Source organism: Crocodylus porosus, unplaced genomic scaffold, assembly GCF_001723895.1.
Source record: "Crocodylus porosus isolate Cpor-Errol unplaced genomic scaffold, CroPor_comp1, whole genome shotgun sequence".
Taxonomy (NCBI): Eukaryota; Metazoa; Chordata; order Crocodylia; family Crocodylidae; genus Crocodylus; species Crocodylus porosus.
The window spans coordinates 14,944,095-14,963,616 of NW_017728927.1; the positions used below are offsets into that span (position 1 = coordinate 14,944,095).

Here is a 19,522-nt window from a genome sequence, read left to right on the forward strand (position 1 = left end):
AGCCCCGCCGCGGCTGGAGCCGCCGCCGCCGCCGCCGCGCGGGGCCGGGGCTCCGCAGGTGCTGGCCCGGGACCGTGACTGGGTGTCTGGTCTGTTTGAAGGAGGCTGAGATCCCCCAGGAGCTCATCGAGAGGCTGGCGCACAGCGAGATCCACAGCATCCGCGACTTGCAGCGCCTCCTGGAGATTGATTCCGTAGGTAAATTATTCTCTTTCCTTCCTTCCTCGCCTGGTACCGCGGCTGGCACCCGGGGCCGCGCCGCGCCGCTCCGCACGTGTCCGCCGGGGCTGCGCCGGATCTAGCCCCGAGCAGGGTGCCCCCCCCCAGCACCCTCCAGACAAGCTCAGGCTCAGGGGGGAGCAGATGGTCTCTGAGTTTTAACTCCCTGACCTTTCTAGCTCCAGCCCTCTTCATTTCCCAGCAAAGAAGAATTTCCCCAACCTTTCTTGTTGCTCTTCCCCGGGCCTGGCTCCCTCTGAACTACTGTCCTGGAGGCATTTGAGATATTTGAAACAATGTTTATGAATGAAGTCATGTCTCTTCCAAGACCTGGGGTTTATTCAAAGGAAAATAAACTGTCCACGCTGATCTTAACCAGGACCCTTCCTCGGGTGCTTACCCTCGACAAATACCGCCCTTATTCAAAGGAAAATAGCCCAAGGTTATTTTCTGCCTGGTTAAGCGTGCAAAGCAATGGAGGGAGAACCTGCGCTTCACCAGTGCGCTACCCCGCGGTATAAAGATCTCAGCATCATGGCAGCAGCGACTGGTTGTCATTAAGGTTGGGTTGCTGCCCTTTGCTTTTGAGGGTCCCTTCTGTTAGTCTGTGGAAGCAGGAAACAGCACCTCTGGGAGAGCCGTGTCTTTTGTGCGAAAAAGCAAGGAGACTTGCTCACAGTGGTATGGGGCATCTCCTTTACAAAAATATAATCTTATGCTATGCATTTTTTCCCCCCCTGAAATATGTGCTGTTTAAATCACTATCAGCCAGTGCTACCAGGTCTTGATTGACTCGCTTGCCGTCTTTTTAGACGAAGTTTTAGTGCACAGACATGTATGGGGACCGTAGCTTACTGAGAGAGCTCTTAATTTTTACGTAATTAGGTTGTAACTGGTGTCTCGTTACAGTGAAAATTCAGCCGCTCCTCTCTTTCAGGGTACTTTGCCATAAGGGCTCCTTACTAATTACTAGCTTGATTTGCATTGGGTTGATACTTTTAGAAACAGAAGTTGGGATTAAGGAAGCTTTCAGGCAGGGACAAAACCCTGAATTGAATGTGCGTAATGCATATTAGCCTGCTATTAGCCTGCTCTAAACTGCAGTCCGTACCGTGCACGTGCACCAGGGCCCACGAAATTTGTATGTTGGCTGCTGGGGAAATAAGGGCGGGTGAATTTTCCCTATTCTCTATTTCCGGTATCTTTGAGGCAGTATTTTTACCTCCCAGAATATAGTATGTCCGGATACTTCAGCATAACAAACGAGCACTTCATTTTTAAATACCACTTACGACGAAAGCAAAAGTTCACACGGTTCCATGTCTAGAGGCAAACTGACAAGTAATGGTGTGCCAGCTGAATAAATTAGAGAAGGTGGCAGATCAGAGAAGATTACTGTAGGAAACGAACTGAATTTTGTTCATGCTTGCTATTTGCCACGAGGTAAACCGTTATTTCATTCTGCCCCTTTACTGCAACAGAAGTAAGGAAGCAGAGAAGCAGGAAACAAACGTCCTTTAAAATCTGCAAGCGAAAAATGATTATTTTATAGAATTAAAAAAACAGTGGAAAGGTCCAGTCTTGCCATGTTCCTTATGCGAGTAGTCCTTGCAAAGCCCTCTTCTAAGTAGTCGTTCCAATATTGATCCCTACTGGGAACATAGTCAATGACTATCTCGATTTATGTTTAAATATATCAGTCTGGCAAGCTCTACTTTCTGAAGTAATCCGTACTCCCCTGACTTCTTACTGCCATATAGAAAAACCTACAATCAATTAAAAAACTGGATTCAGCTAGTCTCCTTTGGCAGTAAAGGCTTGGGCCTGTTTAGTGAATTGTAAGATTAGCTCGGGCTAGAGGAAAAAAAATCAGATATCTGATAGCTAGTGCTGCAAAGAAAATATTTCGGAAAGCGGAGGATTACCTTTCTTGCAGTGCAGTGCATCTGTTAGGTAACAACTGCAGTTTTAATGGATTTGTACAAGACCGTTTCCATTTTTTGTTGTTTTTACTACTTCTCATTGTAGTGCATGTTCGTGCCAGTCCTTTCCTGAGTGAGTAGGGCTCGTAAACTCAGTGGGGGAACTCAAGTACCGTGGATTACTCTTCCGAGCAAGAGTTTGTAGGATCATTCATGCAGCAAATCTCTGCTTTTCCTGAGAAGTGGGGCAGAATTGGTGGGAAGCAAAGGGAGGAGCAGCCGATTTCTGTGTGTCGCTGGCAGCAAAGCAAATATACATGCTTTCAAACCAAGTCTCGTTAAGTCGGGGTGGGCAGCTCCTGCATCCTGACAGATTTTGACTCTATATTGTAGTGCAAGGATGATGGATAACCCCCTTCATAAAATTAGAAACCACACCCCCAGACCATCTGGTGTATTACTTAAAGAAAACCAGCATCCAACATGATGCTTATCAATTTATTCAATAGAGAAAATCCAGGCCAAGCTGCTTCTTTTGGAGCACAATCCTGCACTCCCTACTCAAAAATCAAACTAGTGAGGGCAATAGGAGTGCTGCCAGATACAGGATCAGGCCTGTAAGTTGCAATGGTATAAATCCATTGGATCTGAGTGGAGTTTCACAGCGTGAAAGAGAAAAGACTGACCTTACCTATTTAAGATATAAAGCCGGCATGATCCCAGGAAGTAAACAGCTCTAGCACTCAAAGTCCACGACTTCACTACTAACAGTGAAGAGAATGAATCATTGAAACAGAGGCAATTCCTTTTTGCTGCCTTTCAGATTTCCTTGGCTAGCGGAGCGGGTCTTGCTCTCCGCATTTTCCCCTCCCTTCCGTCCCGTGGGAGGTAGAGTTCACTTCATCACATATTCGACTTGTCTCCTGCTGCTGCTTGGACTACAGTGAGACTCCCGATCGCACAGTCTTTCCCCTGTACTGGAAAGGCTGCTGCTTCTCTGTGCACATGCGTGCCAGCGTGTGTTTTACTTGGAGCAAAAGCACCAACCGAGCCATTCTGGTCCTGCCGCCACGAGGAGCACTTTAGACTTGTGAATTGAATAGCCTTTGCCTATGAACCAGCAGAAGCAGCTTTGCAATATACACAGTATATTGCAAAATAACACAACTCCTGCTCTTTCCAGATGTGTTGGGTCATTCAAACACAAACAAGCTAATCCACTAAACTCTCCTGTTGACTTCACTGGCCTTTGGATAATGTCCCAAATTACAAATGGATGAGGGTGCAAGCGTTACCTTCTGTTAGGCCACCTGGAAGCAGCGAAGCAGGTGGGCTTTTGACGTGCGGCCCTCTGTATTTTGCTCTTTTCCTTTTCCCCCCAAATGATGCGAGAAATATGGCTTGAGAAAGTTTTATAATGCTGTTCTTCTCAGTTACACATAGGTAAAAGGACCTCTTGCACAGTGCTATTTCAAATCTTCAGTTGGTCCAAGCTTTCAAATGTAATGCCATTGATCTCTGAGTCTGAATATTACAAACATTTTGCATTGGCTAGAAAAATGATCAAACAGATTGACGTTGCCTTGAGCTTGTCTGATTTGTAAGAGAGACTGTAATGGCTATTGCATACTATTTTCGACTCCTGAAAAGAGAGAGGCATTGGGGATTTCATAAACTGTTCAGGATACCCAGGATTTTGGACCTCTACGTCTGGGATATACATCAAAATGGCACCCAGTTGGCAGAATGGAAGTATATAGCGCATATGTTTGGGACTGTACCTCCTGAGCAACAACTGCATGGGAAGATGATGTCATAGTAATGTTAGAACTAGCTAACAGTAGTCTTTCTTTGAGGATACTTTCCATCTAGTTTTTTTTAGGAGAGCAGCAATCGCATATTGGCAGTGTCATAGGAGCTCTGTGAGTTGTATGCGAGCTACTCCCTGACCTCCATGGAAGGATGCCAGTTGGACAAAAAGAACTATTTCAGCCACATTAATGGACTGACCAAGGCTAATTGCTAGAGTTTTTCTACCCATCATCGAAATGTTGTCAGTGCATCAGGGCATAAAAGATTAAAGAGAAATTACTTGATCAGCTGCCATGAAGACATTTTTTTTTTTAATTAAATGACCTATCCCAGATCCAAGAAGAAAGCTGCCTTCATTTTGCTCAGCACAGCGCCCTCAGCAGTCACTTAGTGACACACATTTTTTCAGCATCAATAAACCGAGAATCGTTCCTTTCCCTGTAAAACTTTGTTTGCTCGTAGGGAGTGACCCCGTAAGGTGGTGGAACCCATTAACTCCACCTGACTGTCCCGAGAGTCGAGGGCACTGCCTCTTTTGGAGAGCCTCAATTCTACCCCGTTGGTTAATATCTAGTGGGAAAATAGTCTTAATTTCTGACATCATTGGTTTGGGAGACCTTTTGGCAGATCCAGTGTTAGTTTCCATACTGCTTTAACAAACAGGAGGATTCTTTTTTTCCTGATTGTTAAAGCACTATTGTTTTCTCCATTGAATCAGTCAAAAATCTTTTCCTCTGGTTATAAATAAGGACTCAAGACTAGTTGGGGTCAGATTCTGTGAGTCCTTTGCAGACAAAGCTCCTATTGATTTCAGGGCTTGATCCAGCATCCTGTGTAAAGGGCTGAGAATTTTTCCATTGGCTTCAGCGGGCAAAGGAATAAGTTCCAAGTTCCGAAATGGATACAGGATGGGGCCAAGTGCTTGCAGCACTGCAAAAGTGATCTTACAATACACACATGCCTATGAAAAGACACTGATGATGTTGAGTCATTGACGGAACTTATACCCACGTTTCATAGTGCTTTTTTTTTTTTTTTTGGAGCTTGTGTTACAGTCCCTTCTCCTAGGAGGACAGAGAAACATGGCGATTCTCTTCTTAGCAACTCTTATGGCATCGCATCTGATAGATCAGGGGCTAGTGAAATAATGGCCTGCCCGTCTCATGATTCTCTGTGATCTGTCTCAGTACACCAAAGGCAGCTCGGTGGTCTTTTGGCTCAACCCCGGACGAATGCAGGAATACTGCTTCCAAATCATCCGTGGCCCAGGCTCATCCAGCCTTTTTAGACACCTCCAGCGAAGGAGACAGCACAGCTTCTCGGGGCAGGCTGTTCCGCTGCCTCACCGTTCTAGCAGCAGGGACGTTTTCCCTGATATCTGATTGAAATCTGCTTGGCCACAGTTTAAAGCCACTGCTTCTCATTCAGCCCTCTGCAGCAGGACAGAAAGTGTCCTCCCTGTCTATAGAAAGCTTTCAGATATTTGCAGACTGCGGTCATGTCTCCCCTTAATCACCTTTTCCTCCAAGCCAAACATACTTAGTTCCCTCAACCTTCCTTCATTTGACTTGCCTGCCCCCGCTTTATCATTGCTCTTGCCTACCTCTGGACACTCTGTCTTCCCAACATCCTTAAAGCGTGGAGCCCTGCACTTTTCTTGCAAGTGGCACCTTGGTCCTGGCCTGTTTTGCTTAGAACATGATGCTGCAGTAAGGCTAAAGGAGTCTCAAGCACCTGGTCATTGGCAATGCGTAGGGGGTGCACGTGCACCCCCTGAGATTGGCGGTGCACCCCCAGGAGATGTGCCGGTGGTGCCTGCGGGCGGTCACCGCTCGCTGGCGGCATTTGTGGGTAGTCACCAATTGCCTCTGGCCACTGCCGGTGACGTTTGTGGGTGGTCACTGATTGCTGGTCGGTGCTCGCCATCACCACTTGTGGGCGGTCACCGTGCCTCCCCAGCCTCCGGGGGCATGTGTCATTCATGCACCTGGTTTAAACAGATGGGTGGCAGAATCACAGAAAACTGGGGTGGGAAGGGACCTCAGGAGGTCACATGTACTCCAACCCCCTGCTCCAAGCAGGACCAGCCCCAACTAGATCATCCCACCAAAGTGTTGTCTAGCTGGGTCTTAACAACCTCCACGGATGGAGAGTCCACCACCTCTCTGGGTAACCTGTTCCAGTGCTCCACCACCCTCCTCATGGGAGTTTTTTCCTAATATCAAATCTAAACTTCTCTTGCTGCAGCTTAAGACCATTGCTCCTTGATAATTCAGTATCAGGTTACTTTCCTCAATCTTACTTCCTTCATAGAACCTGAAATCAGTTATCTTCTGTGGGGGTTTTGCTTAGGTAGCCAATTCACGATCAGCTCCTGTGACTCAGGGTATTAGGACTGATTGCTCTTTTCAGCCCAGGCAGCTGCCCCCCACCAAGAAGTGAGGCTCAGATTATCAGTTTTGCAGCCTTACAGACATGGTTTGCAGGTAAGCAGGCGTACCTGCACTCAAGCTCTTGGCCTGAGCAAAGTTTGTGTCGCTTTCTTTGAAAACCAGTGTATTGCTTCAAGTCGAGAGGAGTAGCACAGACTAAGGCTCTGCAAGGGAGATTGGCGGTAAGGGCTGGATTCTGCAGAGCTCTTGAGGGTCCACTGACAGGCAGGGGGGGTGCTGAAAATCAGCTTAACCTAATTGACTTAGGCTGGGAGGGATGGCCTGGTGGCACCAGAGCGGGAGTCAGACGACCCAAGCCGAATTCCTAGCTTAGTCCCAACATCTGAGGTCATTTGGGGTCAGTCACTTCCTTTACCCAATCCGCCAGTTTCCTGTCTATAAAACGAGGTTAGGATTTTTTCACTGGGAAGGAGTGTTGTGAGGATAAAATCCGTTCAGTATTGCAAGGTGCTCAGATAGGGGACACATATTCCTAGACAGACAGACAGACTCCAAGGCTGAGAACAGCAGGCAAGGACCTGTCCCCCTGATTCAGAAAACAGGCAGGATTGGCTATAGTGAAATGTGCATTGGAGGTTGCATTTGGACTATCTGCAGAATCTTTTTTCTGCTTTTAAAGGCAATGCCATTTAAAAGGGCAAGGCAGGTGGGAAATTACATCCCCAAGAGCATGTGGTTCTTCTAAGTCAGCACCTGGCCTCTGGGTTTCTGTCTCGCCCTGCACCCGAAGTGGCAGGCAGGTGCTGAGCTGAGTGTGATTCCTCAGACGGGCGGGGAGGGAGTTGGTTTATTTGTAGAGCAGCCGTGTGCGAGTCGTAACTGTTCACATAGCCAAGTGTTAAACAGGTCCCACTGTCGTCTGGATGCATCCCGAAACGCGGAAGCAGAAAGGACTGCAGACCCGTGGGAGATGGCAGACCGTTGCATACTCTTAGCAAGCAGAAAGTGCGGCCGATTTGCCTGTGCCATGCTTCGGCATATTTATGCACATTGCATTTTTCCTGGGAGCCATCCGTAAAAATCTATAAAACATCCCGTTACGACACAGAAGGCACTGCAAGAAGTGGAGCGCTGGGAGCTGAGCTTTGAAGTGCTGGGATCTAGTTCCCTTTCAGTCTGTATTTTGTTTATGCCTTCCCGCCCCCCCCACTTGCAGTGTGTGCTCAAGAGAGCTTTCCAAAGCCCGCTGCACGTGACCTGACCGGGAGTGATTCGCTTAACAAAACCAAACAGCAGAGCAGGCGTTCTTGTGTTTTTTTATGATAAACGAAATGCCAAGTTTTCCATCTATGCTTTTTCTCATGGCCCTTGAACCCATGTGGTAGGCTTATTTAGGGAACAAGACAAGCCTGGATGCAGTCCCAGAGTCTGCAGTAGCTTCAGATGCCCCTCCAAAGGTTAGGATACTTCACTAGGGATTTGTTCTGCAGCAGAGACTAAAAGGAAACTCAGGCTAGTTACTGTTTGTTCTCAGCTTAGCCCATGCACTTCCCCGTAAGCCAGACAAGAGCATGTTTATAGACGTGGTAATTTTACTATGGGGCTTATGGCGGTGCAGTCAGCATTGTAGACGTACAGTGGCATATTCTGCCAGGGCTCTAGGAGTAACTTTTAAGCAAACATTTATCTGTGTAGCTGAACTGAAATGTTGTTCTTATTTCTACACTGACCTTCAGCTTGAAAAAGTTTTTGAGGCCTTTCATAAGAACAATGCAACTGTTTCGCTTCAGGGTCAGCTTTCCCATGCAACGTACAAGATTTACTTTTTTCAGTAAAATGAAGGTTTGAATATAAGATTATGTTGCTTCATAAGCAAAATTGCATATGAAATTCTGCCCTGACGTATGTCTTGGCAGCTCTATTGGCATGAGTTAATGGGATTGTAATTAAAGGCAGGAGTTGGTTCAGAGTGTGTGTATGACACAGCGTTATCCTCACGTTTGTGGAGCCAGAATAAAAGAGACTGTCGTACTGACGGCACAGTTAAGATTTAATATTTTGTTCCCCGCTGTAGGATATGACGAAGTTTCAGAAACAAATTTGAGGTCTCATAGCGTTCACGCAGCAAAACATGCGCAAGAGAATCGCCCTGTACCTGTTCGCAGAAAAAGAAGTATCGGTAAGAACATGCTAGTTGTCCTTATAGACCCGGATAATGGGGGCTCCTTCGGTCAGTCATGTAGGGCACTGTTGTGAAAAACTAATATATCCAAAGGGAAAGACCGTGTATAGTTTCTGCTTTTTCTATTGACCTCATCACTTGTTGCATCTGAATCACTTTCTGGTTGGTAATCCGTCCTAGAGAGACGTGCATGAATAAATGGTTTACATTCACCTTCCAGTTGTGACATGTTAGAAGCCAGACCCTTATTAGCAAATGTGGCAACGTTCAATGTATAATTCATAGTGTCGGGAACAACTACAGCAACTGGCTTTAGAAAAAAAAACAACAACAGTTGGTGGAGTTTTCAGTACAGAAGCTCTAGAAAAAGGAAACAGCTTGACTTTTTATTTCAAAAACAGTTTATCCAAAAGATCGAGAGAGCAAAGTGCTTTGACATTAATTTCCATTGCCACATAGAGGGCCAGGCATGTTTACAAGGCATTCTTTTCCCCTAATAATGATGGAGTCAAAACAGAAACCTGCATGTCAAGTGGAATCTATGCTAATTTACAGAGGGAAAGTGAAACAGGTGTTAATTCCCTTGAAAATGGAATTTTTATGCAAACAGCTCTTGTTGCATCTGATTAGATTCAACTGCTTGACTATTCTAGTCATCTGTGAAACTCTACATATTCTTATGTGCTGTAGGTAATTTGGAGTCAGCATACTTTAACTCTAGACTGAGACCACATGCAATATATAGCACAGTACATGCTGTCCACCTGGATTTGCAGTGCAAATTGGCACGCGCACCTGTCGCCCTGACTGCCTCTAGAGAACAGTGGTTTAGAAACAGTCTGCTGCACTTGGCACCCGTTTCCGCAAGGTGCTGGATTCTTCACATTAAAAGTCAATGGGAACTGAGTGTGCTCAACAGCTTGTAGGAATTGCCAAATACCTTGCAGTATCAGGCCCTCTATTATCATAGGCTAACAGCAACGTTGGAGACCAAGAAGAAAAATCCTCCGTTGTTGTCATACCCACCCACTCTACAGAGATGTTTGGAAGTGTCTTGCTCACCAAAATGGAACGTGTCCAAAATCAAGCCAACTGCAGATGGGATTCTAGGCTTTCAAGTTACAGGTTCAAAGCAAGCTACCTTTTCTTTGCCTTAGACTTCTCCTGAAGATAGTGAAGAGGTACAAGCATTGACTCCTTCCCTTCCTCACCAGACCCCAACTGTTATAGCTTCTTCAGTAGAAGGGTAAAAAACCATGCTGCCTTCAGAGAACGTCTTGCTGCCCAGATTGCCCAGTAGGGACTGCCATGAAAGAAACAAAATATTTTCTTCCTGGACCCTCTTGTCCTGCAGTTGAGAATCTCACTTCTCAAGAAGTCCTACCTTTGCGCTCCCCAGGGTGCAAGAGACACCTAGACTCTTCAGAGAGTAGCTAGTGAACTGCAACGAGGCTTTTAGCGTGCTGTTGTGCAGCCCATTGCTCAGTGCACAGCAAATAGATAGAGCTGAGACTCTGAGCCCGGGAGAGTCTGAAATGTACGCTTGTCTCTCAGCACTTCTCCTCTCTCAGGAAGTAGTTAGCCGCTGTAGATTGAGATCTGGCAGAATGACGAACTTAGTTGAACACAGAACGGAGTAGCTGGTTAGCTGGTTACTTTTTCCAATGGTTTGTTCACATCCACTTGTGTACCGGTTCATCAGCTTTATTGAGAAACGATGACACTTGTAATGATGGACAAGGGAGGTATCTTAACTTTTGGCAGTTACTGGAGCTGAAGCCGCGGGACTGAAAGATCGCTTCATAAATCAGGTTTATCATAGAAGTCATAGAGACAATTTGTGTGCGGTTGCATGACGTATACATGCCGGTTACGGCCCAGATTCTGCAAAACAGACCAATCCCTATTGCTCGGGAACTGGTACAGCAATGGGAAGGTTTCAGACTGCCCTTGCCTACTGCCACTTTTTAATAGCCAAGACTTTCCATTTAATTGCGGATGCTCTGAACCGCATGGGAACTTGAGCCGGTAGGTCCCTATTTCGTGGTCTGGTTGTGTAGAGCCGCTCAGGCTTTACCCTGGGGTAACGTGCTCAGTATGATAGGAAGTCAATGGTGGCAGCCTCCCCAAGCCCAGCACCAAGGTTGATCATTAAAGCAGGCCACCTGGTTGGGATGCATTCTCATATGTTCATAGCAAAAGTATCTGTGCTCTAAAGCGAGAGCAGCTGTTCACCTGGAGGTGTGAATTCTTGTGTTTGTAGAGGAAGCCATCCCTGCTGTCTGCAAAACAAGAACTGTTATATACGAGATACCTCGGAGTCAGATTGATCCCACCTCTGCCAATTTCCTGATATGGCCACCATGCGTGGAGGTGAAACGTTGCACTGGCTGTTGCAACACCAGCAGTGTGAAATGCCAGCCATCACGGATACATCACAGAAGTGTCAAGGTGAGGACATGGTGACTGCACAGGTGCAGAGGGCATCTCTTGCTGTAAGAAGATTGGTGCTTCAGACAGTCAATCCAATATGTTCTCCTCTGCTATTAGCAGATACTTTTCTTCATATCTGTTTAACAGAAAATATTGCTTGTAGAGTTGATTGTCGTGGACACCATTTTGTTTTTGGGTGGTTTTTAACCAAAAAAAAAAAAAAAATCTTAGCAAAAATAGTTCTCATTGGAGCTTTCCCAGGATCTGTCACAGCACAGAACTAGCATTTCAGAAGAGAGGCCGACTCAAGGGGCATGGGATTGTACAATCCACTGTACAGAATATTATTTCCTTAATTAATATTATGCAGCTTAAAACTGGGGCTTTTATATGTGACAACATAACACTTTTGAGCTGAAAAAAATGTGTTTCAAATGATCTTATCTCTGGGGGCAAGAGACTCGAGGGCATCATGCTCTAACTCATTAGGCAAAATGCTTTTCTCGTTGCCACAGTTTTCCATTAAATATTTCATGAAGTATTTATTATAGGCATGTTGCTTTCATATCGGTGTAAAGCAGGGGACCTGATTAAGTCAGTAGATTTGCACCAGTATAAGGGACAACAGAATCCCATTTATTGGCCCCATTATTAACCTGTTGGCCCCATTTCTTGCAAATATTAAAGTTGACTTCTATTTTTAATAAACATCCTTCTAAGTGAATTTGCCCAGTAAAATGAACGGACTGTAGCAGGCACTGTATCTTGCTGAGGAGTCTTAAGAGGTGCTGCAGACTCATTTATTTAACCGACATGCCTTCCAAATGCAAAGTGTGATGTCTGTGCCAGTTAAAAGGTATCTGAACACACCCAAAAATGTGGGCAGTTTTATTTATTTTCTTAATGGCTGAAAAACCCTTCCGGCTCTGATAAGATGGCAGATATCTGAAGAGATTTTCTCAGCTTTTCCAAAAATAATTACCCGATACACTTGCATGCTATTCACTTGTGGATCCTGAAACAGGTTGCAGACATAATTAAGTTTAGAAAAAGAAAAACATGGGGCTGTTACATTGATCACTGGGCTGACAACCAGCTGGAGAAATTTAAGTCATTTAAAATAGTGGCCTAAAATGAAACTACCTCCTGAACCAGGAGTAAAACACCACCACTAGCAAGCCCAGTGCTATGATCTGTGGGCCTAGTCCTGCTTCCACTAGTTTTGTAGGCTCAGATCCTTCCGCTAATGCATTAATTTGGTGCAAAGGGATAGTAATGTAAATGCAAATGCTCAACAAAGAAGTGTGCTGCCTGATGAGCACTCCAAGTAGCTTGTCTACACCACAGCCTGGCTCTTGTCTTTTGCCTTTCCAATATACAGGGTGCGGAAGAAGTTGAGTGGCATTTGCTACAGCCACTCTCCTCTTGCGTAGGATCTTAAGCCAGTGGCAGAATTTGAACTGATGCTTCTGTTAGGATGTTTTCGTGTTACTGTCGGGGATGTTACCCGTCTTGCTGCCCCCATGTAACTTGGCATCTCATTCAGTGGTACAGCAGTGGCCTTTTTGGACTTGCACTCATTTATTAGCATGCAAACTATAAGGACAATCATCTGAGAAGTTGATTTCTAGGGCTGCGTAAGTGCCAGTGACAGATACGCCCATCGGCCAGTGGTTCAGAAAACTTCAAGACAGTTCCCCTGCTCCGGACAGTAATTAAATAGAAAGGACAAGAGGTCAAACAGGAACAGGATGCTTATTGTAGAGGTTGCAGGCTGACCCTGCCATCACACCAGAGATCCTTGAACAAAATCCATATTTATTTCTTTCAGAGTCAGATCCTCTTGTAGCCTTTGATATAATTAATTGTTTTATGAGCCTTTTGGCAAGAACACATTGAAAGCTGAATGACTTTGTGTGCGTGTGTGCATGTGTGTGTGTGATGCTTGAGCAAGCCCAGTGTGAGGGTCACAGGAAAGGTAGGAGGAATTGGTCTGAGGGGCCGTCTGGGATATTCCTGGAATGCATTGGAGCGCTCTTGGTTTTTCCATCATGTCAGACTATATAAAAGCTCTCTTTTGATTAACATTGAAAAGGCTTCCCCCCCGCCCACCCTCTTTTAATTTACAGGGTGGTGAGATCATAGCATAGCCTATTCACACTGCCAACATGTCTGCCCAGAAAAGTCAGGCAGTGGGTTTGAAGGCATGTCATCTAACAAGGCAAAGCAGAGGATGGTTCTGGACACCCCTGGGGGCCACCGCGGACACAGTGATATCTTACCCAAATATCAAAAGTTAGCAGTAGAATGTGGAGGACCTAATGTAGCCGCAGTGCAGGTGGGTACAGGGTCAGGGACATCCCTTTCCTCTTGATCTCGATGCAAAGACTGTTGAACCCAATGGAAAGACTCCTGCAAACTCCAGCGAGCCTCGGATCAGATCACAAGTGCACCAGGCAGCAGGGCTGAGCTGGAGCTCTTAGCCAGTGCTTCTGGTGATGCTAGCTAGGGGGCTAATTGGGTGCTATGACCTTTGTCCACCCTTGTATGAACCAGTTGACCTTGCACAGCATCAGTATAGCAGGGCATAAGCTGCGCCTTCTCAAAAAGGTGATGCAGGCTCCTATTGCACTTGGGGTGCTCCTGCAGCTGATGGCTTTAATATTTGCCATATGGCCCTTTAGTCTGGGTTTGATGAAAGACCATGGTAAGTTCCTTCTCTAACAGGCAGATTAGGGAAGGGGACACAACCAAGCCAGACCAGGGTCTTGAACCCCTGCTGTGGAGGGTAGCAAGTTTACCACGGCACCACTACACAGGGCCCTGTAAGAGGCAGGTCAGGGAGAGAAAGGGTGTGAGAAGCACTTTTGCCTGTATGACAACAGAACACCTACGCTGGACACATGTCCCCTGGAAAGAGTCCGGGGGAGAGCTACGCGCATGATCAGAGGGCAGGAGAAGAGGCCTTATGAAGAGAGGCTGAGAGCCATGGGACTCTTCAGCCTGGGGAAGCGAGGGCTCGGGGGGACGTGGTGGCAGCCTATAAATACATCCGGGGTGTGCATCAGGATCGTGGGGAATGCCTGTTCACTAGAGCGCCCCATGGGATGACAAGGTCCAAGGGTCATGAACTGCTGGAAGGCCATTTTAGACTGGACATCAGGAAAAACTTCTTTACTGTGCGAGCCCCCAAGGTCTGGAATAGACTCCCTCCAGAGGTGGTGCAAGCACCTACTCTGGACACTTTTAAGAAACATCTGGATGTTTATCTTGCTGGGGTCCTTTGACCCCTGCTGTCTTCCTGCCCCTAGGGCAGGCGGCTGGACCCGATGATCTTACAAGGTCCCTTCCAGCCCTAATGTCTATGCATGTTTTATAATCCCAGATTATAAAGCAAGCTGCTTTCAGCAAACAGTCTATTTGTACCCAGCATAAAATAACCTGTCTTTGATTCAAATGAAATGGTTGCTTGAAAGTTCCCTCCGCTGGTGACGCTCGTGGTCTTATGGCCCGTACTTATACCGTTATACCACAATATGGAAGAACCCAGTCATTGACTCGGACTTGAAAGGTTGGCAGGTTTTTGCTATCAAATCCATGTGTCATTTTTAGGTTGCAAACTCTAAGCCAGAAGGCAAAAGCCAATTGCTCAGTCCACAGCGCGAATGGAATAGGGTCTTGGGGGATCCCTGTGGCAAAGCAGCTCATCTTCCCGAGCTGTGCCTGAGGAGCGGTGTGGGGCTGTGGTTTGTCTGTGGCAGTATTTCCCTTGACTGTGTCTGGTACCTCTGGAACTGGTAAAGATGAGAGGTCCCATTAGTTTTACCCTAATCCCAGAAATATGTTAAATGCTCTCTCCATCTTGCATATCATGGACCTGATGTATCCCTTTGATTGCAATTGCTTCTCCTGACTATTGCTAATGTAGTTAATAATAGTCATGAGAAGCACCTGGTCATTCTCCCACTCAGGCTGTGTCCTCCTAGCTACGAGAATGGATCTGGTGAACATTACAGAGGAAGTCCTGTCTGCAGAGCCAACCCTAAGCAGCTGATCTTAGTGCCAGGGACATCAGGAAAAACAACCCTCCTTTTCACGCTGTGGAACAATAGTAGCATCGTTCCACTTACTTTTCCACGATCCCGCTCCACTCGTCATATCCGAGATGGGCATGAGACTGCTCTGTTGTGATTTCTAAACACTGCATTGATCAGGATGTTTACTCCAAAAACATTCAGTTTTCATTTAATAGGGAGGCATGAAAAAAACCCCCCAAAAACAGGCAGGAAGGGAAAGAGTAGCCCAAGGATAAGCTACTTCTCAGAGATATGAAGGCAGATGGAAAGCACCAAGGCAGTTGTTTGGAGGAAACCAGACTGGGGCACCAGGACTTGATGAGATGTCTGAAGGACATCAGGCCTTCCTGGGTTATAGTGAAGGAGTGATAAGCCTGTGGGTAAGAGGGACAGACAGAGGCAATGGTTTTGAAATCCTCTTCTCCTCCTGTTAAAGAATGGCTGTCCGACTACGGGAACCCCAAGGAGAAGGATCGCAGGTACCCAAACTCAGACACACTGGGCAAACACAGCCGAGCTCAGGGTCCAGCCTGCAAATGGAGACGCTGGAGAAGGTCACACCAGGAAGGTCAAGGCAAAAGGGCTAACACCTGAAGGGGGTTTCTCAGAGCCCAGATAAAACTAGGCCCATCACAATGACAGCCGCTCTCACCGCTCTGTCTCGGGCACCTACAAGAGTCTATCGCTGCTTAGTCCCTACAGCAGTAACTCGACACATCCACACCTGAAGACCTCACTTGGTTTCTGAATCTTGCTTTCCCCACACCATGTTACAGTGGCTCGTCTGTATGAATTATGAACATTTTACCTGGACTGCTAAGTACTACTTAGGGGAACATGTCACTGCCTAGGGACACCGGTATGTTCATACCCACCCACAAAAACACTTCTTGCTGACTCACAGGTTTTTATCATTTCATTATCCCTGCCTTAGTTTCACTTCCTCAATGACTCCTTCCCTGGTCCACGGTTTGTCCTTCTGGACACCTCAGCACACGTATCTTAAGCAAGCACAGGAGCTACAAACACTCAGCACTACTCAGTTCTCCACATCAGCAGTTAGGCTGCAGGCTCTCCTCCTGATGTTGAGAAAATGCCTGCTCTTAGTTGTCACTCATGTTTTGACTACAGAAAAATAATAGAGCTATTCTTCTGAGTTGTAAAGAGCTCAGAAAGGGCACAACAAGTCAAAATATTTTTAACACTGTAGATTCCTATTTGAAATCTCTGAGTTTATTTTGTGAATCGCGTTTGCACACCTCAGGGCTAACAATGCACGGCACCCTGGTTTCCAATCACTGCTCTAGGTCTTTCCCTTCACGTGCTTGTTACTTCCCTGGGTTCCTTCCTGCATTTCTTTAGGCTTCCTCCTAACTTCTTAACCACAAACCCTTCCTGGCCTGTTTCTTTGCTCCTCTTGCCGCAGCAGCAACCCCCTCCCATTTACTCCATCTGTTTTCTAGCTTCTGCTTGCTTAAGGCTGCTCCTTATATGCCCTGGGATGCCTTCCCATCATTCCCAGCAGCATGCAAGTCCCAGGATCCCCCAGGGGACTACATTTCCCAGGATCCTTTGTCATGACCACACCTGACCTATAGCCTCCTTTAAAGGGCCAAAGCAAATGCAATTAAATTGCATAATAATTAATCATCCATAGCCATACCTTTTACTTGGATTGCTGTTTGGGGCTAAGTGAAGTTCTCTGATTTTTCTTTAGTAAGTGTTAAATGTAGCAAGAGCTTGAGTACAACCAGGTTACTGGTTCCCTTTTTCATAGTCTCATTGTTTCCAACACATCACAAGGCAGTGGATGGGCAGTAAGAACTATGTTTATTTTTATATGCTTATAAGAAAGCGATGCATCCTTGTCCCCTCCAAGATAAGGAACACTGCTGGGATAGTAGAACAAAGCAATATGCATGTGGGTCTGAAAATTTGCACCAATCCAGGTAACATTCATGATCTAAAAAAACCATGCTTTCCATTTTTTGGTGTTTGAGAGAGACTTGCATCTTTCATTTTTGGTGAAATTGTATCACTTACAGAATGGTTATAACATTTTATTTCCGTTCCCTAAAATTACTAGATTATCATGTTAGCAAACAAGCTATTTTGGTAACTGTTTTACTAAAAAATTGGCTGAACAAGTCTTAAAAAATTTTTGAAAAATCAGAAAAATGCAAAGATTTTTTAATGACTTGTTTCTTTTTTGAAGAGGCCGTTTTTCTGATTTAAGCACACTCCCTCCCCAACATATTGACTAGCCCTTCTACAAATCAGAAAATGGTCAATGTAAATAGCTTTTATGATCAATGAAGGGAATGAATGCACACTTCCATCTTCTTTGCATGCATTGCATCTTGTAGTAACTCCTTTTATCTATTACTTCCCTTCTCCCTGGTGTTCTTTCCTGGCCATCTTCTATCCTGTTCTGTATCTTTCTTTGCCTTCATCCCATCAGGGAATTCATGTGCCATGGAGTTTTTTAGCTGTTGTAGGCAAACACGCTTTGCCTCCGCTGTAGTTTGATCCCAGGTGACTTCTTGTCTATAAAGATCCCAGTTTTATACCCCATCTTGTCTTTTTATCTTCACCTCATAATTGCGTCCTTTAGGGTTGCCAAAGTCCAGAGCCTCATTCCTTTCCTCCATTGCTAATGTATTTTGAAGTGGAGCAGAGATGCCTGGTTTAGTCGTTCCATTTCTAATCCACATCCTAATTTGGGCAAGCTCTGAGTTTTTCACGCCTACATGCAATTGGTATAAAAGTGGTCTTCCATGATGGGGACTTTCCTGTAAGTTTCTGACCAGAATTAATGTTATTTTTATGCTCACATGCTTTCAGGGTTTCCAAGCTCAGACTCTGTGCAGAAAAGCCATTACTGCCATTCATTTAGTAATACTTCTGAATAACCTAAAGCACTTCCTTCATCTTGGGCCTGGCAATATCACACGTATGTTTCCACCAGACCAAATATTTATAACTGCTACACAGCACCCATCGATACAATAGGAGTGTGATCAAAGACCATAGGGACAGAAACACTGTACCCCAAGTCATAGGATGTGGTTTATTATACCATGGATAGATTTTCAAAGGCACAAATAGACGTGATCTCCCCCTTAGATAAAATAATATTTCCTTGATTTTTTTTTGATTTTTTTTTTATCAAGGCTCTTGGTTTTTGTTGCACTGAACAAAGGTTAAAGGGGATCATGTGGAATGAGTGGTTTGCTTATGGCTAACCACTTCAAAACACTGGGTAGTGCGCAATAGTATGTGATTAACTTGTTGCTCCAAGGAGAATGTTAAACACCATGGCAGGATGAGGGGGATGGAGGAAATGATGAAAATATGCAGCCAAAAGATGCTAATCTAGGGCCATATTCTCTTATGTTGGCATGGCTGTCAATTTACACCAGCTGCAAATCTGGCGCTGAGCCTTTATCAGTTTGAGTTAGCATTAATTATAGATCCCATGGTGGCAGCAGGTGTTATGAGATGACACAGGCTTTGCAATTTAATTGTATTCTGCGTTGCTTTAACTTGCAAAAATGAATGTTTACAGCATCTTATTAATCTTCATTCTTGTAACTGGTATTGCCTGAGGCAGGAAGAGGGAATGAAGTGAGGGGTCTGTTTAAATTTACAGATGTACTTCAGTGAAAGCCTCACATTGTGAATGGTCAGTGAAGTAGGTTATCATCTATTATAGTGGACCATAAGCTGAATATGGGTCAGCAATGTGTTCTTGCACAAAAAACCCCCAACAGGTTACTGTGTTGCATTAATAGAAGTGTCTCTTATAAATCAAAAGAACTGAGTCTTCTGCTGTGCTCAGGACTGGTGGGGCCTCACCTGGAGTAGTGTGTCCATAAAAACAGATGTGGACAGGTTGGAAAGAATCCAGTGGAAAGCAGCAGAAATGATGAGAGACCTGGGAAGCCAGATTTGTGAGGAAAGGCTGAAAAAGCTCGATTATTTAGGCTGGAGAAGAGAAGACCGAGGGGGCATTTGATAAGCCTTCAAATACCTGAAGGGCAATTACAGAGAGGAAAGAGATGGGCTTTTTTCTGTGGCTGTAGGAGACAGGTCCAGGGGCAGTGGTCTCAGACATCGGCACAGGAAATTTAGGTTGGAGATTAAGAACAACTTTGTGAGTATGAAGGTGGTCAAGCACTGGAACAGGCTCATGAGATCCCTTGCAGCCCTGCTTTCCTATGTTCCTAGTCTTTAAATATCTCCACTTATATTCTTCAGTGCATGTAATATAAAGTCAATAGTGGAAGGGGTGTATATATAGTTATGTCTTTTTGGAGGAAAAAAAGATCAGGGAAGGACTAAAAAAGAGTTTGATTATAGTTTATTCTGGTTGCATGTAATTTTCAATGCTGCCAGTTAATTCCAACAATTGGAATAAGCATGGCAGATATCAAAGCTCTTTCGTGATTGCTGGGTCTCTTTCTGTGTCTCTGGTTATGGAGA

At 45.3% G+C, this 19,522-nt stretch overlaps 1 protein-coding gene across 1 annotated transcript in view; it reads left to right on the forward strand.

The window, feature by feature from the left end:
- PDGFA (platelet derived growth factor subunit A) overlaps positions 1-19,522 on the forward strand; it is a 45,706-nt gene that overhangs the window by 19,451 nt on the left and 6,733 nt on the right. Inside the window, exons 3-5 of the mRNA XM_019542157.1 lie at positions 3-198; positions 8,421-8,525; positions 10,792-10,979. Coding sequence (XP_019397702.1) covers positions 3-198; positions 8,421-8,525; positions 10,792-10,979 — 489 coding nt within the window. The remainder of the gene's footprint in view (positions 1-2; positions 199-8,420; positions 8,526-10,791; positions 10,980-19,522) is intronic.